The 13,822-nt window shown below is 51.4% G+C and overlaps 6 protein-coding genes across 6 annotated transcripts; 2 read left to right on the top strand and 4 right to left on the bottom strand.

Moving 5' to 3' along the window:
- Positions 1–3,524: 3,524 nt before the first annotated feature.
- AA0111_g458 (hypothetical protein) lies at positions 3,525–5,372 on the top strand (the record flags this gene model as incomplete). Its single annotated transcript, XM_028650598.1, has 1 exon — positions 3,525–5,372. The coding sequence occupies one exon, from the start codon at positions 3,525–3,527 to the stop codon at positions 5,370–5,372; it is 1,848 nt and encodes a 615-aa protein (XP_028511874.1).
- A 298-nt stretch (positions 5,373–5,670) lies between these two features.
- AA0111_g457 (hypothetical protein) lies at positions 5,671–6,360 on the bottom strand (the record flags this gene model as incomplete). Its single annotated transcript, XM_028650587.1, has 1 exon — positions 5,671–6,360. The coding sequence occupies one exon, from the start codon at positions 6,358–6,360 to the stop codon at positions 5,671–5,673; it is 690 nt and encodes a 229-aa protein (XP_028511630.1).
- A 373-nt stretch (positions 6,361–6,733) lies between these two features.
- On the bottom strand, positions 6,734–7,389 carry AA0111_g456 (hypothetical protein; the record flags this gene model as incomplete). The annotated part of the gene is made up of 2 exons (XM_028650576.1): positions 6,734–7,258; positions 7,309–7,389. 2 exons carry the CDS (start codon positions 7,387–7,389, stop codon positions 6,734–6,736), a joined length of 606 nt encoding a protein of 201 aa, XP_028511629.1.
- A 545-nt stretch (positions 7,390–7,934) lies between these two features.
- AA0111_g455 (hypothetical protein) lies at positions 7,935–9,259 on the bottom strand (the record flags this gene model as incomplete). The annotated part of the gene is made up of 2 exons (XM_028650565.1): positions 7,935–9,133; positions 9,187–9,259. 2 exons carry the CDS (start codon positions 9,257–9,259, stop codon positions 7,935–7,937), a joined length of 1,272 nt encoding a protein of 423 aa, XP_028511632.1.
- A 2,683-nt stretch (positions 9,260–11,942) lies between these two features.
- On the top strand, positions 11,943–12,518 carry AA0111_g454 (hypothetical protein; the record flags this gene model as incomplete). Its single annotated transcript, XM_028650554.1, has 1 exon — positions 11,943–12,518. The coding sequence occupies one exon, from the start codon at positions 11,943–11,945 to the stop codon at positions 12,516–12,518; it is 576 nt and encodes a 191-aa protein (XP_028511631.1).
- A 521-nt stretch (positions 12,519–13,039) lies between these two features.
- Positions 13,040–13,730, bottom strand: AA0111_g453 (hypothetical protein; the record flags this gene model as incomplete). The annotated part of the gene is made up of 3 exons (XM_028650543.1): positions 13,040–13,135; positions 13,191–13,368; positions 13,561–13,730. The coding sequence occupies 3 exons, from the start codon at positions 13,728–13,730 to the stop codon at positions 13,040–13,042; spliced, it is 444 nt and encodes a 147-aa protein (XP_028511634.1).
- Between the last annotated feature and the right edge of the window lie 92 nt (positions 13,731–13,822).

Genomic DNA, 13,822 nt, shown 5'->3' with positions numbered 1-13,822 from the left:
CTTGCAGGCTCCAACTTCGGCTCAGCAGAAGCCGACGTCGAAGTCAGAGGGCGATGCCAAGAAAGCAATATTGGACTGCTGTGCCGCAACATGGTGGTGGCAAGCATGCCGACTAACACGCGTCCTGGAACAGGGATGGCTGCGAAGAGAGTCCGCCATCTTTATTGGAGGTGAGATAGACATCTGGTAGTAGCAGACTGTCCAGGTCACTCTGGGTAGGCCCGTATGTTAGCAGTCATGTGCATTCGTGCATATGATTTTGACGGATATCCGTTCAATGGCGGCTAGTGTGCACCTGTACCTTGTTGAGCCCGTTCGAGGATGTTAGCCATTGCACTCTCAACAGTCTCACTCCACCTAAGTCTACATATATGCCGGTCGAATCTCGCCGTGCTTGGCAATATCCCGCAAGACACCGTTTAGAAAATCTTGTTCGAATTGGGCTACAACAGTGTATTTCCGCTGTTGATACCTAACTCTTGGCCTAAGCAGGTGTTTCAGCTGTCATTGTACCCATGCAAGAAAGCTTGTTGTTCCTGCGCAGGGCCGTGGTTGGTGCTCAATGACAATGGGGCCGAAGCTTGATAGCAGTTTGCATGTTGCTTAAGGATGGGGAGGCAAGACGGAACGGCGCGTACACTGTTTCTGTAAGATATGAGAAAGAAGGTGGTGGCTGTGTATTGACATGTGTATCAGGTAAACCCGCTGGTGAGACCTTGGCAAGTTAGAGTCGTAGTAACTGTGGGCGGTTCGCGCGGTTGACGGTATTGCGTTGACGGTTCCGTTTGGAATCCAGAGGGATTAGGAGGCATACTCTTCGCTAGCTGCTCAATTCACAGCCGTTGAGACGTACTCCTTGCCATGGAATGATCCACGGCGGTGTAACCATGACACGGAAGAAAAACACCATAACCATTCTGATACCACAGCGATGCCATTGGTGGCACTATTCGACGATACCACATGTTAAGTGCAGAATATTCAAGCACGGCGGTGACTTGGGTGGGTCTGGGGTTCGCAGTAGTCTCCGCAACCGCCGGTCGGGCCATCGCGAGGTCATCGATAGCGTGAGCAAAGTTTGTGAGACGCAAACTTTTGGATACATCAGGCGGCCAACGAGGGCTGAGCGGCTATGCGACACTGATAGCGGATTGGTGATATGCTGTGGCGCGGCATGCCTTAAGACGCTATCAGTCTAGTCTGTTGAGGCGTCGTGGCTGAGGCCGAGATATCGGTGGACATTGACGTGCACCATGGAGTTTAGCCGGCATGGTGTTTGCGAAAACACGGTGAGTCGATATCTTCATGACGGTAGAGATTTTTGATTGGGAGAGTGAACTGCAAAGGGTGTGGCAGCACAGTGTCCCCGAACATACTTGCCGTTATCGCGATCAACCACGGACCGACCACGCTTCTCGTAGCAAAGACATATGTTACAATGATGCCACGTACAGCCAAAACTGAACACCATTGTCTATCTCTTTGTCAGCAATTGAAAGAGTGTGCGCCACTGCAAATGAGAACGGTGGCTGCTTGGGGTGGCCGTGCCTTCCTCATTAGGCCAAATCCCTCCTCGGATATGGTGAGAGAGGCAAATAGCGGTGTCGCAAATTAAAGGGACGGCTCGCTTGCTCTTCCACTCGTACTTGTCTGAGAATCAAGGATTTTGACCCCCAAAGTATCAGAAGAGTGACAAAGCGCACGAGCTTTAGGGCTGGTGAGTGAGGCTGTGAAGCCACAGAAAAGACTGTGGGCCAGGGGTGGACCAAACGGCTCGCCAGGAGCACACATCGGTCGACAGCCACATTTGGCACACAAAGACGCTTGCGTGACTATGGCATTCGCGCTGACGATGGTGGAGATTTGTAAGGAGTGAGGTTTGTCGTCAAGATCGGCGAATTGTAGCCTCTCGGCGTTACATCACGAGTCGGCGCTAAGGGACAATGTGCTCGATATTGGGGGAGGGCGCTGACGAAGACTCACCATTTGGCGGCAGGTGTCGACTACTCTTTCCCGACTTCGGATGAGTCAAGGCAGCAAGGTCGCAGCAGGCTCACATGCTCAGCAATTCGCCTGCCCACAATCATCAACCGTCTTGACGGCCGCAATCCATCAGCACCTCTTTCGCGAATCTGCAAGACACTAACAGCGCGCAATATAATCGCGCTGTCGAGGTTTTAGGACGCGATGCATAAGGCCAGTATGCGAACGATGCGTCCGCTGCTCGCGTGGGTGTGCATCCCCCTTTAGTGCCCGCCGCACCGTGAGGGGCCCCACCAGCACCAGCCAGTCGAGCGGCCAAGCACACTTCCCTCCATCCATATCAATCATCAGTGTAAAGTAATATGGTCGGGCATTGGGCGCCGATCAAATCCCCGGCTTCTGGTGCCTGGCATGGAGGGCCGCCTGCCTGACGATACGGGAATGACTGCATGGCGCCTGCCTCTATTCGCCAGTCCCTCAGCTGAAAGCTGTCTGTCAGGATTTTTTCCATCGCTAACAGCACCAGCGTGTTCCCGTCTTTTCAAGAAAGAGGAATGTCATCGAGCAAAGTCACTAGGGCCGAGCTTAGGGGTACGATGATGAGGGAGTTGGGGGAGGCGCTCGAACACCGGCAGTTTGCCATTGCTGCCCATCGAGTCTGAGACAGGTTGTGCGGCCGCGCGGATGCGCAAACCGGCTGGCAGACTCGACAATTTCTCTCATTCCCCAATTGCAGCGGACCTATCTCCCTCTTCATCACCCTCAGGCACAGGAAAACCGGTGACGGACAGGGTCCCACTTGTGGCTGGGCGGTGTCTTCAGTCACTGGCAGGCTGTGCAATTCACCGCTGCGCAGCCCTAAGGAATGGCCCCAAAGACGCCCGGATCATGTTCATGCATTCTGTCCTGCCCGTCGCTGCGGCCTGGCACTGGCACCTTTTTCTGCACACCCGTTTCGGTCATCGTTGGTAAATCTGTTCCCTTGTCCACTCATGGTGCACTTTCCCAGGCTACACTCTGCGCAGCCTGGTGCTTAAAAGAACCCCTTGCCTAGTAGGGCTACACTTTACTTTCCACAAAGTCGCATAGCTCCCTGCACATCACACTCTATTATTACCCCTTCGCCGCTCTGACTCTTTCGCCTTTCGGTTCGTACTTGAACTGACGAGTACACTCATCCTGCTTGCCGCTTGTCTCAGTCGGGCCGTCACCTGCTGCTCAAATACCGTCGGTGTCCCCAACATTACCGAAGCATCAAGCAAGTACAAATCGACACATCCTTTGATCGACTTGTACTTTGCAAGGCCATCGTACTCTTGTCATAGGATTCACCCTTCACACCAAATACTTCCGCAACTGCCCATTCTCTGACTGGGCTGCACACTCGGATAACTTGGTCTGATACCACCATCTTGAACTCAAGACAGAGAGGTTCACAATCATCCTCGTCTTTGAAGTTCCCACCCCAACGTTACCTACTTCACATTACCGCCATGTGTCGGATAGAGGAGTGCATCGAGTACAGCTCTGATGGGCGACCCATGACGTCTTCCCGGACCCGCCTGTGCGAGAAAGCACGCGATAGAAAGCCATGCCGGGACGCAGTAGTCATACCCTATCGATACAACCCCAAGAGAGGCTCTCCAGGCCGTGACGACACACCATCCCCGATAAACCCACCAACTCCTACTGGGAGTGGAACATACCTAGTTCAAACACGCCGCCCATCGGGCAGTGGCAGTCGCCCTTCCACTCGGGATGGCCAACGACCTATCAGCACCGAGATTATCATTGGGTTTGGTTCCAAGAAAGATAAAACTAAAAAATACCCATCGATCTCTGTCTCCAGCAAACCATTTGATCGGTCTTCTCTCGGCTCCAGGGGATCTCACGAAGCAGTCATTGAGCCGGTAGGCTCCGATGCCTCATACCCTCTACGAACAGGATTTCCTGAGGCACCTCTGCCTCCAACGGCAAATTTTGACAACCCCAATAACTATCTTGCCACTCCCGCCATTTCCTACGGATATCGTCCGTCGCATGTTCCGTCAGCATCTTCCAGCCAAACACCATCGCTCTATGCAGACGATGATCCACCTGCTAGGCCGAGGAGCTCAAGATATCCTGCCACTGTCATCCACAACCCGCCTCCTGCCACTCCATCCTCGCCGTCTCAGCGCCCGACTGGAATGTCATCTGGCTCATACCGGACCTCAAATGTCGCTCCACGAGACTCCTACCAGAACCCACTTGACAACGACGTCTTTGCCGACAACTCCTCATACAGTGGCTCAAGTATGCCTGAAGTCAATCGTCGTTCCAAGAACGGTGACGAGCGACAAAGACAGCCCAAATCTAGCCGACGTCAAGAGGAGTCTGAGCGACAGGCAGCTGAAGAAGCTGCGAAAGCTGAAAGGGAGAACGAAAGGCATGTGCGTTTCGAACTTGGCCGTGCAGACAGTCGCGCGAAGGAAAGGGCAGAAAAGCACCTAGCTGAGAAGGAAAAGGACCGGGCAGTAGCTAGAGAGGAGTCTCGCCGTCTCAAAGATGAGGAACGGCGTCTCAAGGAAGAAGAGCGTTTGCGACAAGAGCAGAAGGATCTCGAGAAGGCAGCGAGAGACCGGAAAAAGGAGCGGTCGAAGCCTCCAACAACCGACTACTCAAGCAAACGACCATCTGCAGGACGCAGAATGTCCTCAACCATGACGCCAGCTCAGCTAGCAGACCAGCAACGCCTGATCGAATTCGAGAAGGCGCAGATGCGTAGTGAGAGGCAGATTGCAGAAGCCAGAGAACGAGATGAAGAACTGGCGGCAACTCTCAAGAGCCAACAGGAGAAACCTGGCTACTGGGACCCGCGTGGCGGGGACCGCTCGCTTTCAAATCGACGAGAGTCAATGACTCGCCACGATAGCGTTACCTCGCGTCCAGCCGAGTTGGGTCGAACTCCCAGCAAGCGTCGCACAAGCATCTCGCAACCAAACCCTACAGCATTTGATACCCAAGTGCCTGCAGAGACATACCGACCTTCTAGTTCGAGAAAACGTGCGCCTCCACCGTTGTCGTTTCCGAAGAACTTTAACCAGGAATACGCTACTAGGCCGTCGTCATCTAGACGCCCTTCGTCCAGCGGTCAGGAGAATCCCTTCGCAGCTTCGTCTATGATGTCGCCTTCCGTAACATCGCAAGATCCATGGGACTTGCGCAACGTCGAAAGTGCGCTCCCGACCCCTCGGTTGCAGACTGATAGCCGTTACGGTACGACGCAGCCTCAAAGCTATGTCGATCCCTTCGCAACAGATTCTGACAGTCCGTCGGGTGATTACATCCAGCCTGCTTATGCTTCGCGCACAGGGCTGAGTCGTAAAGGATCGAAGAGGAAGCACTGAGCTTCGCATCCAGATTGATTTTCGCTTTTGTTTTTGCTGAAGGAGTTTATGTGGTTCTGCTTTTTCACACGATACCCTTCTCTCGCCCTGTTATACTTTGGATAGATATACCCTTTGCTTCATTGCGCATGTTTAGGGAGTCAACAGCAATCATATTGTCATCATACGTCGTCATATCAAATTTTGAATTGCTCATCAATGAAACCATGCCCAATCTTTACCCTGCTGTTCACCACACTCAGCTGCCTTCAATCTACCCTGTGTATATTTCTCATGCATCGCGAAACTCTGCAAACGTTCACTCATCGTCTTCTTTTGGTTGACTCGACGAATAGTCTACTGCAGTGTTCTGACTTCTCCTGAGATAAGCACGACGGCCTGTAACTCGAGCTTCCATCGGTAATGTTTGTGTATCATGCGTACGAAACGCATCTGCACGTCGATCTTTGTCTTCTGTCGTCGCACGGTAGTCCAGTCGCGCTGCACTCATAGGTGGGGATGACGACATCGCGGTATACTGAGGCGGCGTCGCGAAACCAAGTGTACGTGCGGTCTGCATAAAAGGTGGTGCCGGTAGCATATCTGGAAAATCAGCAAACCGGGCACCTATTTGCTGTGCAGTCGTTCCACCCTGACGGCGACGGGATCGTGCTGGGCGTACTACAGATTCATCATGTGTAACACCGAGTTGCTGCGGAGTCTCTCTGCCCTCATCTTCGCTCTGGCCTTCGTAGTACTCAGGCGGTAGATCTAATTCCCTATCAACAACAGCAATAAGCGACCTGGCAAATTGGGCACGCGCGTCGAGAACCTCCCAAGAGTGAATTTGGACCTCCATCTCTCTAGCGAGACGACGAACTAGGTATAGATAGCGACGGTGGTTGTGAAGGGAAGAGGGAGCGCTAGTGTCGACTTCTTTGATGGCTTGAGAGATCTTGACAATAGTTTCGGCAGTGGGTCCAGTAAAACTGTAGTTTGGTGATAACATTGCGGAAGTTGAGGTTCAGTAGGAATGCCTTGGAGATGTATAATCTCTCTGGATCTTGTACTGATGTATATTCAATGTGCTTGCTACGGAACATATCACAAGATCAGAGCGGAGTGACACTTTTTGCCATGCATAGGAAGCGCAAACAACTGTCATTAAGGCCCAAAGACCTGTTTTAGGCATGATATCCTCGACCTACTCTTACATTGAACCTCCATCAGCTTTTCATCTTTACCCGCTTTGCTTACATGGATGCAGTAGTGCAAGTGAGCGGCAGCAAAACTTCCCATACGTTCTGCGTCTCTGAAAAGCGTAGGCTGGTCTCCATCTGCCACGCTAACATCTCTCCTTGTGGGATTGACTGGCAGCACACCTATTCGTCCTCTGCCTCCAAGACCTGACCTAGTGGGCTCGCCGAAGCTGTATAGCGGAGGATCTCATTAGATTGCTGGCGACGCGGTGGGGGAGAAAAGCTGATCTGCGAAGGCGGCGCGGAGAAAGGAGTGCGAGTCATTGGCGTGGATTGACCAAATTCTTGAAGCTTCTTTTCGAGATACCGGATGCGATCCTCTTGTTCCTCTTTGTATTGCATCTGCTCTTGGTACATGCTCGAGATATAATCGTGCTCGTTGTATAGGCGGTCGAACTTGAGGGCAGCATTATTGACATCGCCTTGGAGACGAAGATGTTCACGATGGTTCTCAAGCTTGACGCTCGCAATGTAGCGACGATGGGCTTCGTCAATATCCCGAAGTTGCTTTTCGTGTACCTCCCCTAGGTTATCCGTGAGGAAGTTGGTGAGCGCTCTGGTGGCGTTTATGCGCGCGAGAAGCCCGATCACGACGGCGCTAAAGACTGTAACCAAGAGAATGATCTCGCGGTCGGTGATAAGCTCAGTCTGAATCAGTTGGTAATTGAGTACATGGAAACCTGTATCGATTCACGTACCTTGGACCAAAGCGAGAAGAGAAGGCCGAAGATGCTCGAGCACAGGAAGAGAGCGATAAAGTCAAAGCTATTGAACTCCATTGCGGCAGTGTATGTCGTCAGTCAGCAAGTGAGTGGGATCTTGAGCAGGCAATTCTCGAGCCGTATCGAGCTTGAATACAGATTTGGCTTGGCAGTCTAGCTGAATTTGTGACTGGAGGTAGCTGGGATGGAAGTAGATGGGACGCCGAGTTGGCCTGGATACTGATACCTTGATATGATAGATTCTAAATGGCCTCAATCAGCTGTTGGGCTGACATATTATTGTTCTACCACACTGGCATCTCAGGTCCTGGATCATGTAGTCTAAAATATCAACGTCACTAGACAAGATTTCAGAGTTGAATCCCGTAATCTTTCATTCACTTATTTATGTATTATACAGCTACAGATAAGCTTGTGTAACTATGTACATGAATGTGTTTAAGAAGAAGCTGGTGCTTACATGATATCGCACCTATAGATGTGATTGTGACAAATCGCCCAACGCCGTTTTTATACCTCTATGCAGAATACACGATACCCATATAACGCCATGGCCATGCAATAAATCAGGTTGGTGATGAAAAGCAAGTTCGCCGGATACCCTAAGAAAGGTCCATGGGTTCGGCGGTGTTGCTAACGGTACCGATTGACGCACGCTGATCCTTGATTGCCGGAGGAGCAGCCTGCGAGAAATGATTTTGGGGAGGCGGAGCAGCAACGTTAATACCGGTGTTGACATTGTCGTTACGAATTTGAGGAGGCGCGACATACCCCATGTGAGGCTGGGCGTAGATCGGAGGTGTCGCAGGACCGGAGGAGTTGCGTGGCGGCTTCCGGCCACCAATGCGCTGAGCTCGAGGAGCCGGAAAGCAAGCGTTCTTAACACGAGTCTGAAATTCTTGAGCGAAGTTGTCATATGGCTTCTTGTCCTCTGACGTCTTCCAGCCCATTTTGTTCTTCATACACTCAGCCTTGCGGTGGCTAATCGTTGAGCCTTCAATACGGATACCATTGGCCTCAAAGCGACGACAGCAGTCAGATCGCGAGAGAATGAGTAACACGACAAGAAGGCTTACGTTGTCGTTATCGAGGAGATGGGGACAAAAGTCGCAGACGTTGCAGGCAAAGCGGCGCATGTCTTCGAGTTCCTTGGTATCGGTGCAGTTGACGAAGCGTTCGGCCATGGAGAACGGGCGCACCATGTCCCTACATATGTGGTTCTGGAGGACATTGGCGACCGAGGAGACCGATACTGGGTAAATACTCGAACGGTCGATCTTGCTCGTAGCAGATGACGAGACCGTGCCAGCGATGTAGACAATCTCAATATCATCAAATGGACCACGATCAAGCTTAATGTCTTGGAGAGACTTCCCCTCCTTCTGGGCCTCCTTGTAGGTCTCGGCATTCTTGATGCCAGCCTCACGTGCCGCTTTGACCGCCTCCCGGGGGGTAGTGAAGCCGTACTGCTTGGCAAGGGCTACAGAGTCTTCGTGCATCTCAAACTTGGACAGCTTACGCTCAACATCAGGGGCGCGGATCCAATCCTCAGACCAAGGTTCTTCAGCAAGAACCTTATAGAAGACCTTGGTAAGTGCGCGAAGCTTGATCTCAAGATCGGTCATCATCCGCCGACCAAAGTAAAGCTCATCGGTCTCGAAGAAGGCATTCTCAATGAAAGCCTTTCGATCCTTTTGGGTCAGTTGGCCCCGCGAGGGGTCATTCTTCCATTCCTGGATGATGTGCATAAACTTGGCGTGAAAGATGTCATCAAAGTGTTTTGATGCGGGTATAGCTGTCGCTACATGTTACATTAGCTTCTGATCAGAACTACAGCATGTTGTATTCACGTACACGTGGGTGTGTGGGGTTGTTGTGGTGAAGATGGTAAGGTAGTAGCGGTCTGAAGGACAGGGGCAGGCGACATAATGATTCAAGCGCGGTATATGACCTGATGTACCGAAAAAGGTAACTTGAACACTTGCAGGTCAGTATAGACAATCCAAAGCAGTCAGATCTCGATGGAATCAGATGGTGTTGGAGGGTGAGGTTCGCAGTTGGGTCAAGTGTTGCGGGGTGGCTGGGTTGTCGGAGCGTGAGGTTGTAGGCAAAAACATTCACGCTCGCGTAAACTTAGCGCTTGTCTTGGCGGGAGCATTGGAGCAGCACGTGACTGCATGACTAGCCAGCATGTGGCCCCAACAACCTCGGGTGAACGTCATAGCTTAGCGCTGTTAATCACAACGATAATCCTAGCCATCCGCCAGCACCTCAATTATTCAGCTTACAGTCCATCGACAATAATTGTTACAATGGCTTACATGTTCTTACACGCACCCAGTATCTCCGGAGTGAGCCCGGGCGCGTGTAAGCTATATATCCCTTCAAGTCGCTTTCTTACAGCAAAATCCTCGACTCATCCGCGTTCCATTTGTCTTCCTCGATCAATGTTCTACATGTTTCATAAACAGTGAATGGTGTAGATAAACTGGTATCAAAGGAAGCCAGGCCTGGTCACAATCCGTAATTTGTTCTTGTCGACTAGACTCCTGCATCCTTTCGGGAGCAACGTTAGAAGTCTCCATAGACTGTGTCGCCTCCAAAATGGTGACCATCCTGCCGATAGGTTGGTGGAACAATTATTTAGCCAGACCACGATGTTTTCCACGTCCGGGACGACATTCATAGTATGCGCGAAAGCCTGAAAGGAACCAGGAGCTTGACATCCATGAGGTGTTTGTCGTTTTCCAATCATCAATGTTGCGATATAGGCTAGAAAAGTATATTTCGGACTATCATGATGTCTGTCTTATACTGAGGATTAAAAGAATGTAACGAAGGCTACGTTATAAGCAGAGATGTTGTAAATGGCCAGCCTAATGAGGCCTTTCACGGTGAAGGACACTTTTGGAACACATCATCATAGAAGTGGACTGGAGCCGAACACCTCCTCTGTGCGAGAGGACATTTTTGCGACCTGATTCCCTTTCACCCTCCATCTGGAACTCAATCGCTAGATGGATGCGCTATGGCACGACTTATTCCTCGAGCCACAACTAGCCGTACCCCAATCGCGAAAGCATGCCGCATTCTCGCACTGCCTGCCGAGCTCCGCCTGCTCATCTACAGCCACTTGGTCCCTGGGGGCTTCCTCCCGAACGCGCACCATAAGACGTACATTGGGCTCTTGCTCTCCTGCTCCCAGATCTACCACGAGATGGCGACAGAATCCGTCCGCCTCGCGCCTCTCATTCTACACGAAATACAAGACACCGCCTACGCAGCGCCAATGAAGCTGCGGCCGCTTCGTCCAATTAACCTTGCCTCATCGATGCACATCACGGTCGGAATACCCCGCTGGGCAATGAGCAACAGACCCATTTTGAGCGGGATAGTAGTCGCTATAATTTCATTACTGGAACTTCATCTAGCCAGTCTTACCATTGGAATCGAGGAGCATGAGAGTTAGTATGATGTCTGGCAGATGTTTAACATCGGGTTTCCACTTCTAATGCAGTATTTTATGCACGGTGTGGAGGCAAGAGGGGCCGTGTTTCCTCCCGGATACACCACGAACACAGATCATTATCGCGAAAGAACAGCCTACTCGGATATTATCACGCTTGCTATGTCAATGAACTGTCTCATTGCGCCAGGTATTTGCAATGGAAATCACCTGCCAGAAAATAACGCTTGGTGTCTCCGTCGTCCATCTCGCTCCTCACGACCGCCACTGCCAGAAAATGCGTGCAATATTAGGAGGATTGTATTCTGTCTAAAGAGACTCCACAATGAAGATCACTCTGTTGCAGGTGGCCAATTCCGCCGGCTCGTATATCCATTCGGCATAGAGAGTATGCGCCAACGCGGTACTACTACGAGCCTACGATCGTGCCCAACGACCGAAGTGCTTGCGTTACTGGAGGAGGGGTGGGAGGCTAGGTGGATAGATGAGATGGGCATAAAGAGGCGTTGCTCGAGAAGAAAGCCAGGTCTATTTGTCTGGAAGAAGTTGGGGGAGAAGCCGGTAGAGAAGTCGGTAGAGAAGCCGCCAGGCAGGGTGAAGAAAGCGCTGGAGTGGCTGTTCAAGCGGTCGTAATTGACACATACTCAGCTAGCGCTCAAACTCTCCAAAGGACTCAAGGCTATTGCAGGTGGCTCATGGAACGTTCATAAGCACTGAATGATTTGAACTTTCCTCACGATGCTACATATGTCCACACCAACCTTGAAAACTACGTCAGCGCGACAGGGATATCCCTTTGACGCCTCTTAGTTGCAGCACGTAGTTACACATTTCAATGTAGTCCTTCCATCGACACTAAATTTCATGACCATCATATCATGCGCACAATTTCAGTATAGGGACCCTTAACAGGATGTGTTCGAAAGTTCTGGATGTAACACGCCACTACCCGACGGCTACCACAATGAATATCCACAAACAGAATGAACATGCGTTTGCACGACCAACTTCCAGCTCTTTCCTTACCCGGTCAATCAAATCCCCATTGCGTATTGAAAAGTATACAAGACCTACTGTTCGTCGGCTCTCCATGATCCAGACTTGCTCAACCCAAGCACTACTGTTGACAAAATAGTCCCACACGATGACCTTGTCTGGCCCAGAAACAGCCGGCATAATCATAGTAATCATCGTCATTCTAATTCTTTGCTTGGGAGCCTTCTACTCTACCAAGCATGTCCGCCAGCAGAACACACTCCCGGATGCAACGGATCCACCTTTACCCACAGACTCAGGCCGTCCATCACTCACCTCTTTACTGCGACTGAAGGGTACCAACAAGCGCACTGAAATATCAGACCCAGAGCATCATATACGTTATCCAGGCCTAGAACATGGACCTGACCCAACTCTCACCACATTGGCTGTTCCCGAAACACCGGCGATCGGTACCATCAGAGCAGTGACAGCTACACCTACGGCGTCTCCATCGAGTACTAGAGTGGAGCCGGCTGACAGTGTGACATCAAATGACCGGAGTAGTTTACATCAAGCGGTGTTGGATGTGGGTACAGAAGACGACCAACAGAATGGCGATGCGTCGAAGAAACCTGATGATGTTGCATCAACAGCTAAGGAGTGGAAGCATAGCCTCGTGAGCAAGGCATACACTGGAGCTTGGCCTTTGCGTGATGTCCATGGTGCCTCTGAGAGGCGATGAGTGGAGGAAATCTACAGTGCTGATCTTTCTCGGCAAAGATCAAGTTTGTAGAAGTAGCGTATTACAGAGAAGTGAATGCACGGTGTGGAAGAGTGAATACATGAACTTGTTTCCACTGAAATGAGAGCTGGTGAGCTCACGACACATACACGTATCGCCTGATGCGACTCCGTCTTTCTTGTCTTTACACCGCAGTGCATGATGAGAAGAGAGCCCACTTACCTGCCTTGTATCTACATTCGTTCTTGGTCGACATCACTCCAACATCACATCACGCATGGGGCATGCATGGGGGAAATGGCAATCAAGCATCGTCTTCATGTCTTGCGACAGTCAGACTCAGCGACACCTAGTGGGGGGAGAACCTTTTGTTTCATTGACTCCTGATCATCATGCCGCCGTATATAGCCGTAAAACCATGCCATAGTCGTGGCAGAAACCCTTTCCCAGACACCATATTTTCAGTAAGCCGAGAAAGGATGAAGAAGGGAGACCGGCGGGTCGCGCTTGCGCATTCGTATCTACGAGCGGGCGGGGCGGTCGTTGAAGCGGCGGGGACCGCGCTCGACAACTTGTTGTTGAGAGACGGCAATGACGTTGGTGGGGATGCTGTCGAACTATTGAAAGTGTTAGTAAACAGCATAATGTGGTGTGGGTAAAGAAGTAACGTACGCCCATGGACTTGAGGAGGTCCTTGGTCTCCTGGTCGACGTCGAGCGAGCCAGAATCGCTGTTCTGGGTAAAGTCGAGAGCGGAGATCTCGGGGACGTACTGGTCCTTTCGCTCACGCTCCTCTTCTTGGAGCTTGAAGGAAATACCACGAACGGGACCGCGCTGGATACGCTTCATCCTGCAAATTGTTAGTCTGATGCCTAGTACAGAAGAGCGAGTTGCTCATCGGGGTTCCAGCTTTGGGGAGTGAGTGGCTTCCTGTACAAGTGCTAGGAGGTCTGCGCAAAGCCAATACTCGGCGCAAACCACCGCATCTCTTCTAGGTCCTGCCCCTCACTGCCATTGCCTCAACTCCGTTGCAGAGACGTACAAGTGAGTGGTGTATCCGGCAATCTTGTTTCGGAGCCTCTTGGAGGCAATGATGGCGATCTCATCACAGATCCTCTTGTTGGTCTCGAAGTCCAGCGACAACTTGGGGTAGTAACGCTCAATGATGACCTTGGCGGACTTCTTGACGGTCTTAGTTCGGACGCGACCCATTTTGGCGACTTGTTGTGTGAGCTGGGAGAAGAGGTTGTCGTGGGAAGGGGCGGTGGCTGTCGGGTTAGTTGGATTGTCGCTGAAGAGTAGAA

This window comes from Alternaria arborescens, assembly GCF_004154835.1.
Source record: "Alternaria arborescens strain FERA 675 chromosome Unknown contig_1, whole genome shotgun sequence".
Lineage (NCBI taxonomy): Eukaryota > Fungi > Ascomycota > Dothideomycetes > Pleosporales > Pleosporaceae > Alternaria > Alternaria arborescens.
This window is presented reverse-complemented; position numbering and strand designations above follow the sequence as displayed.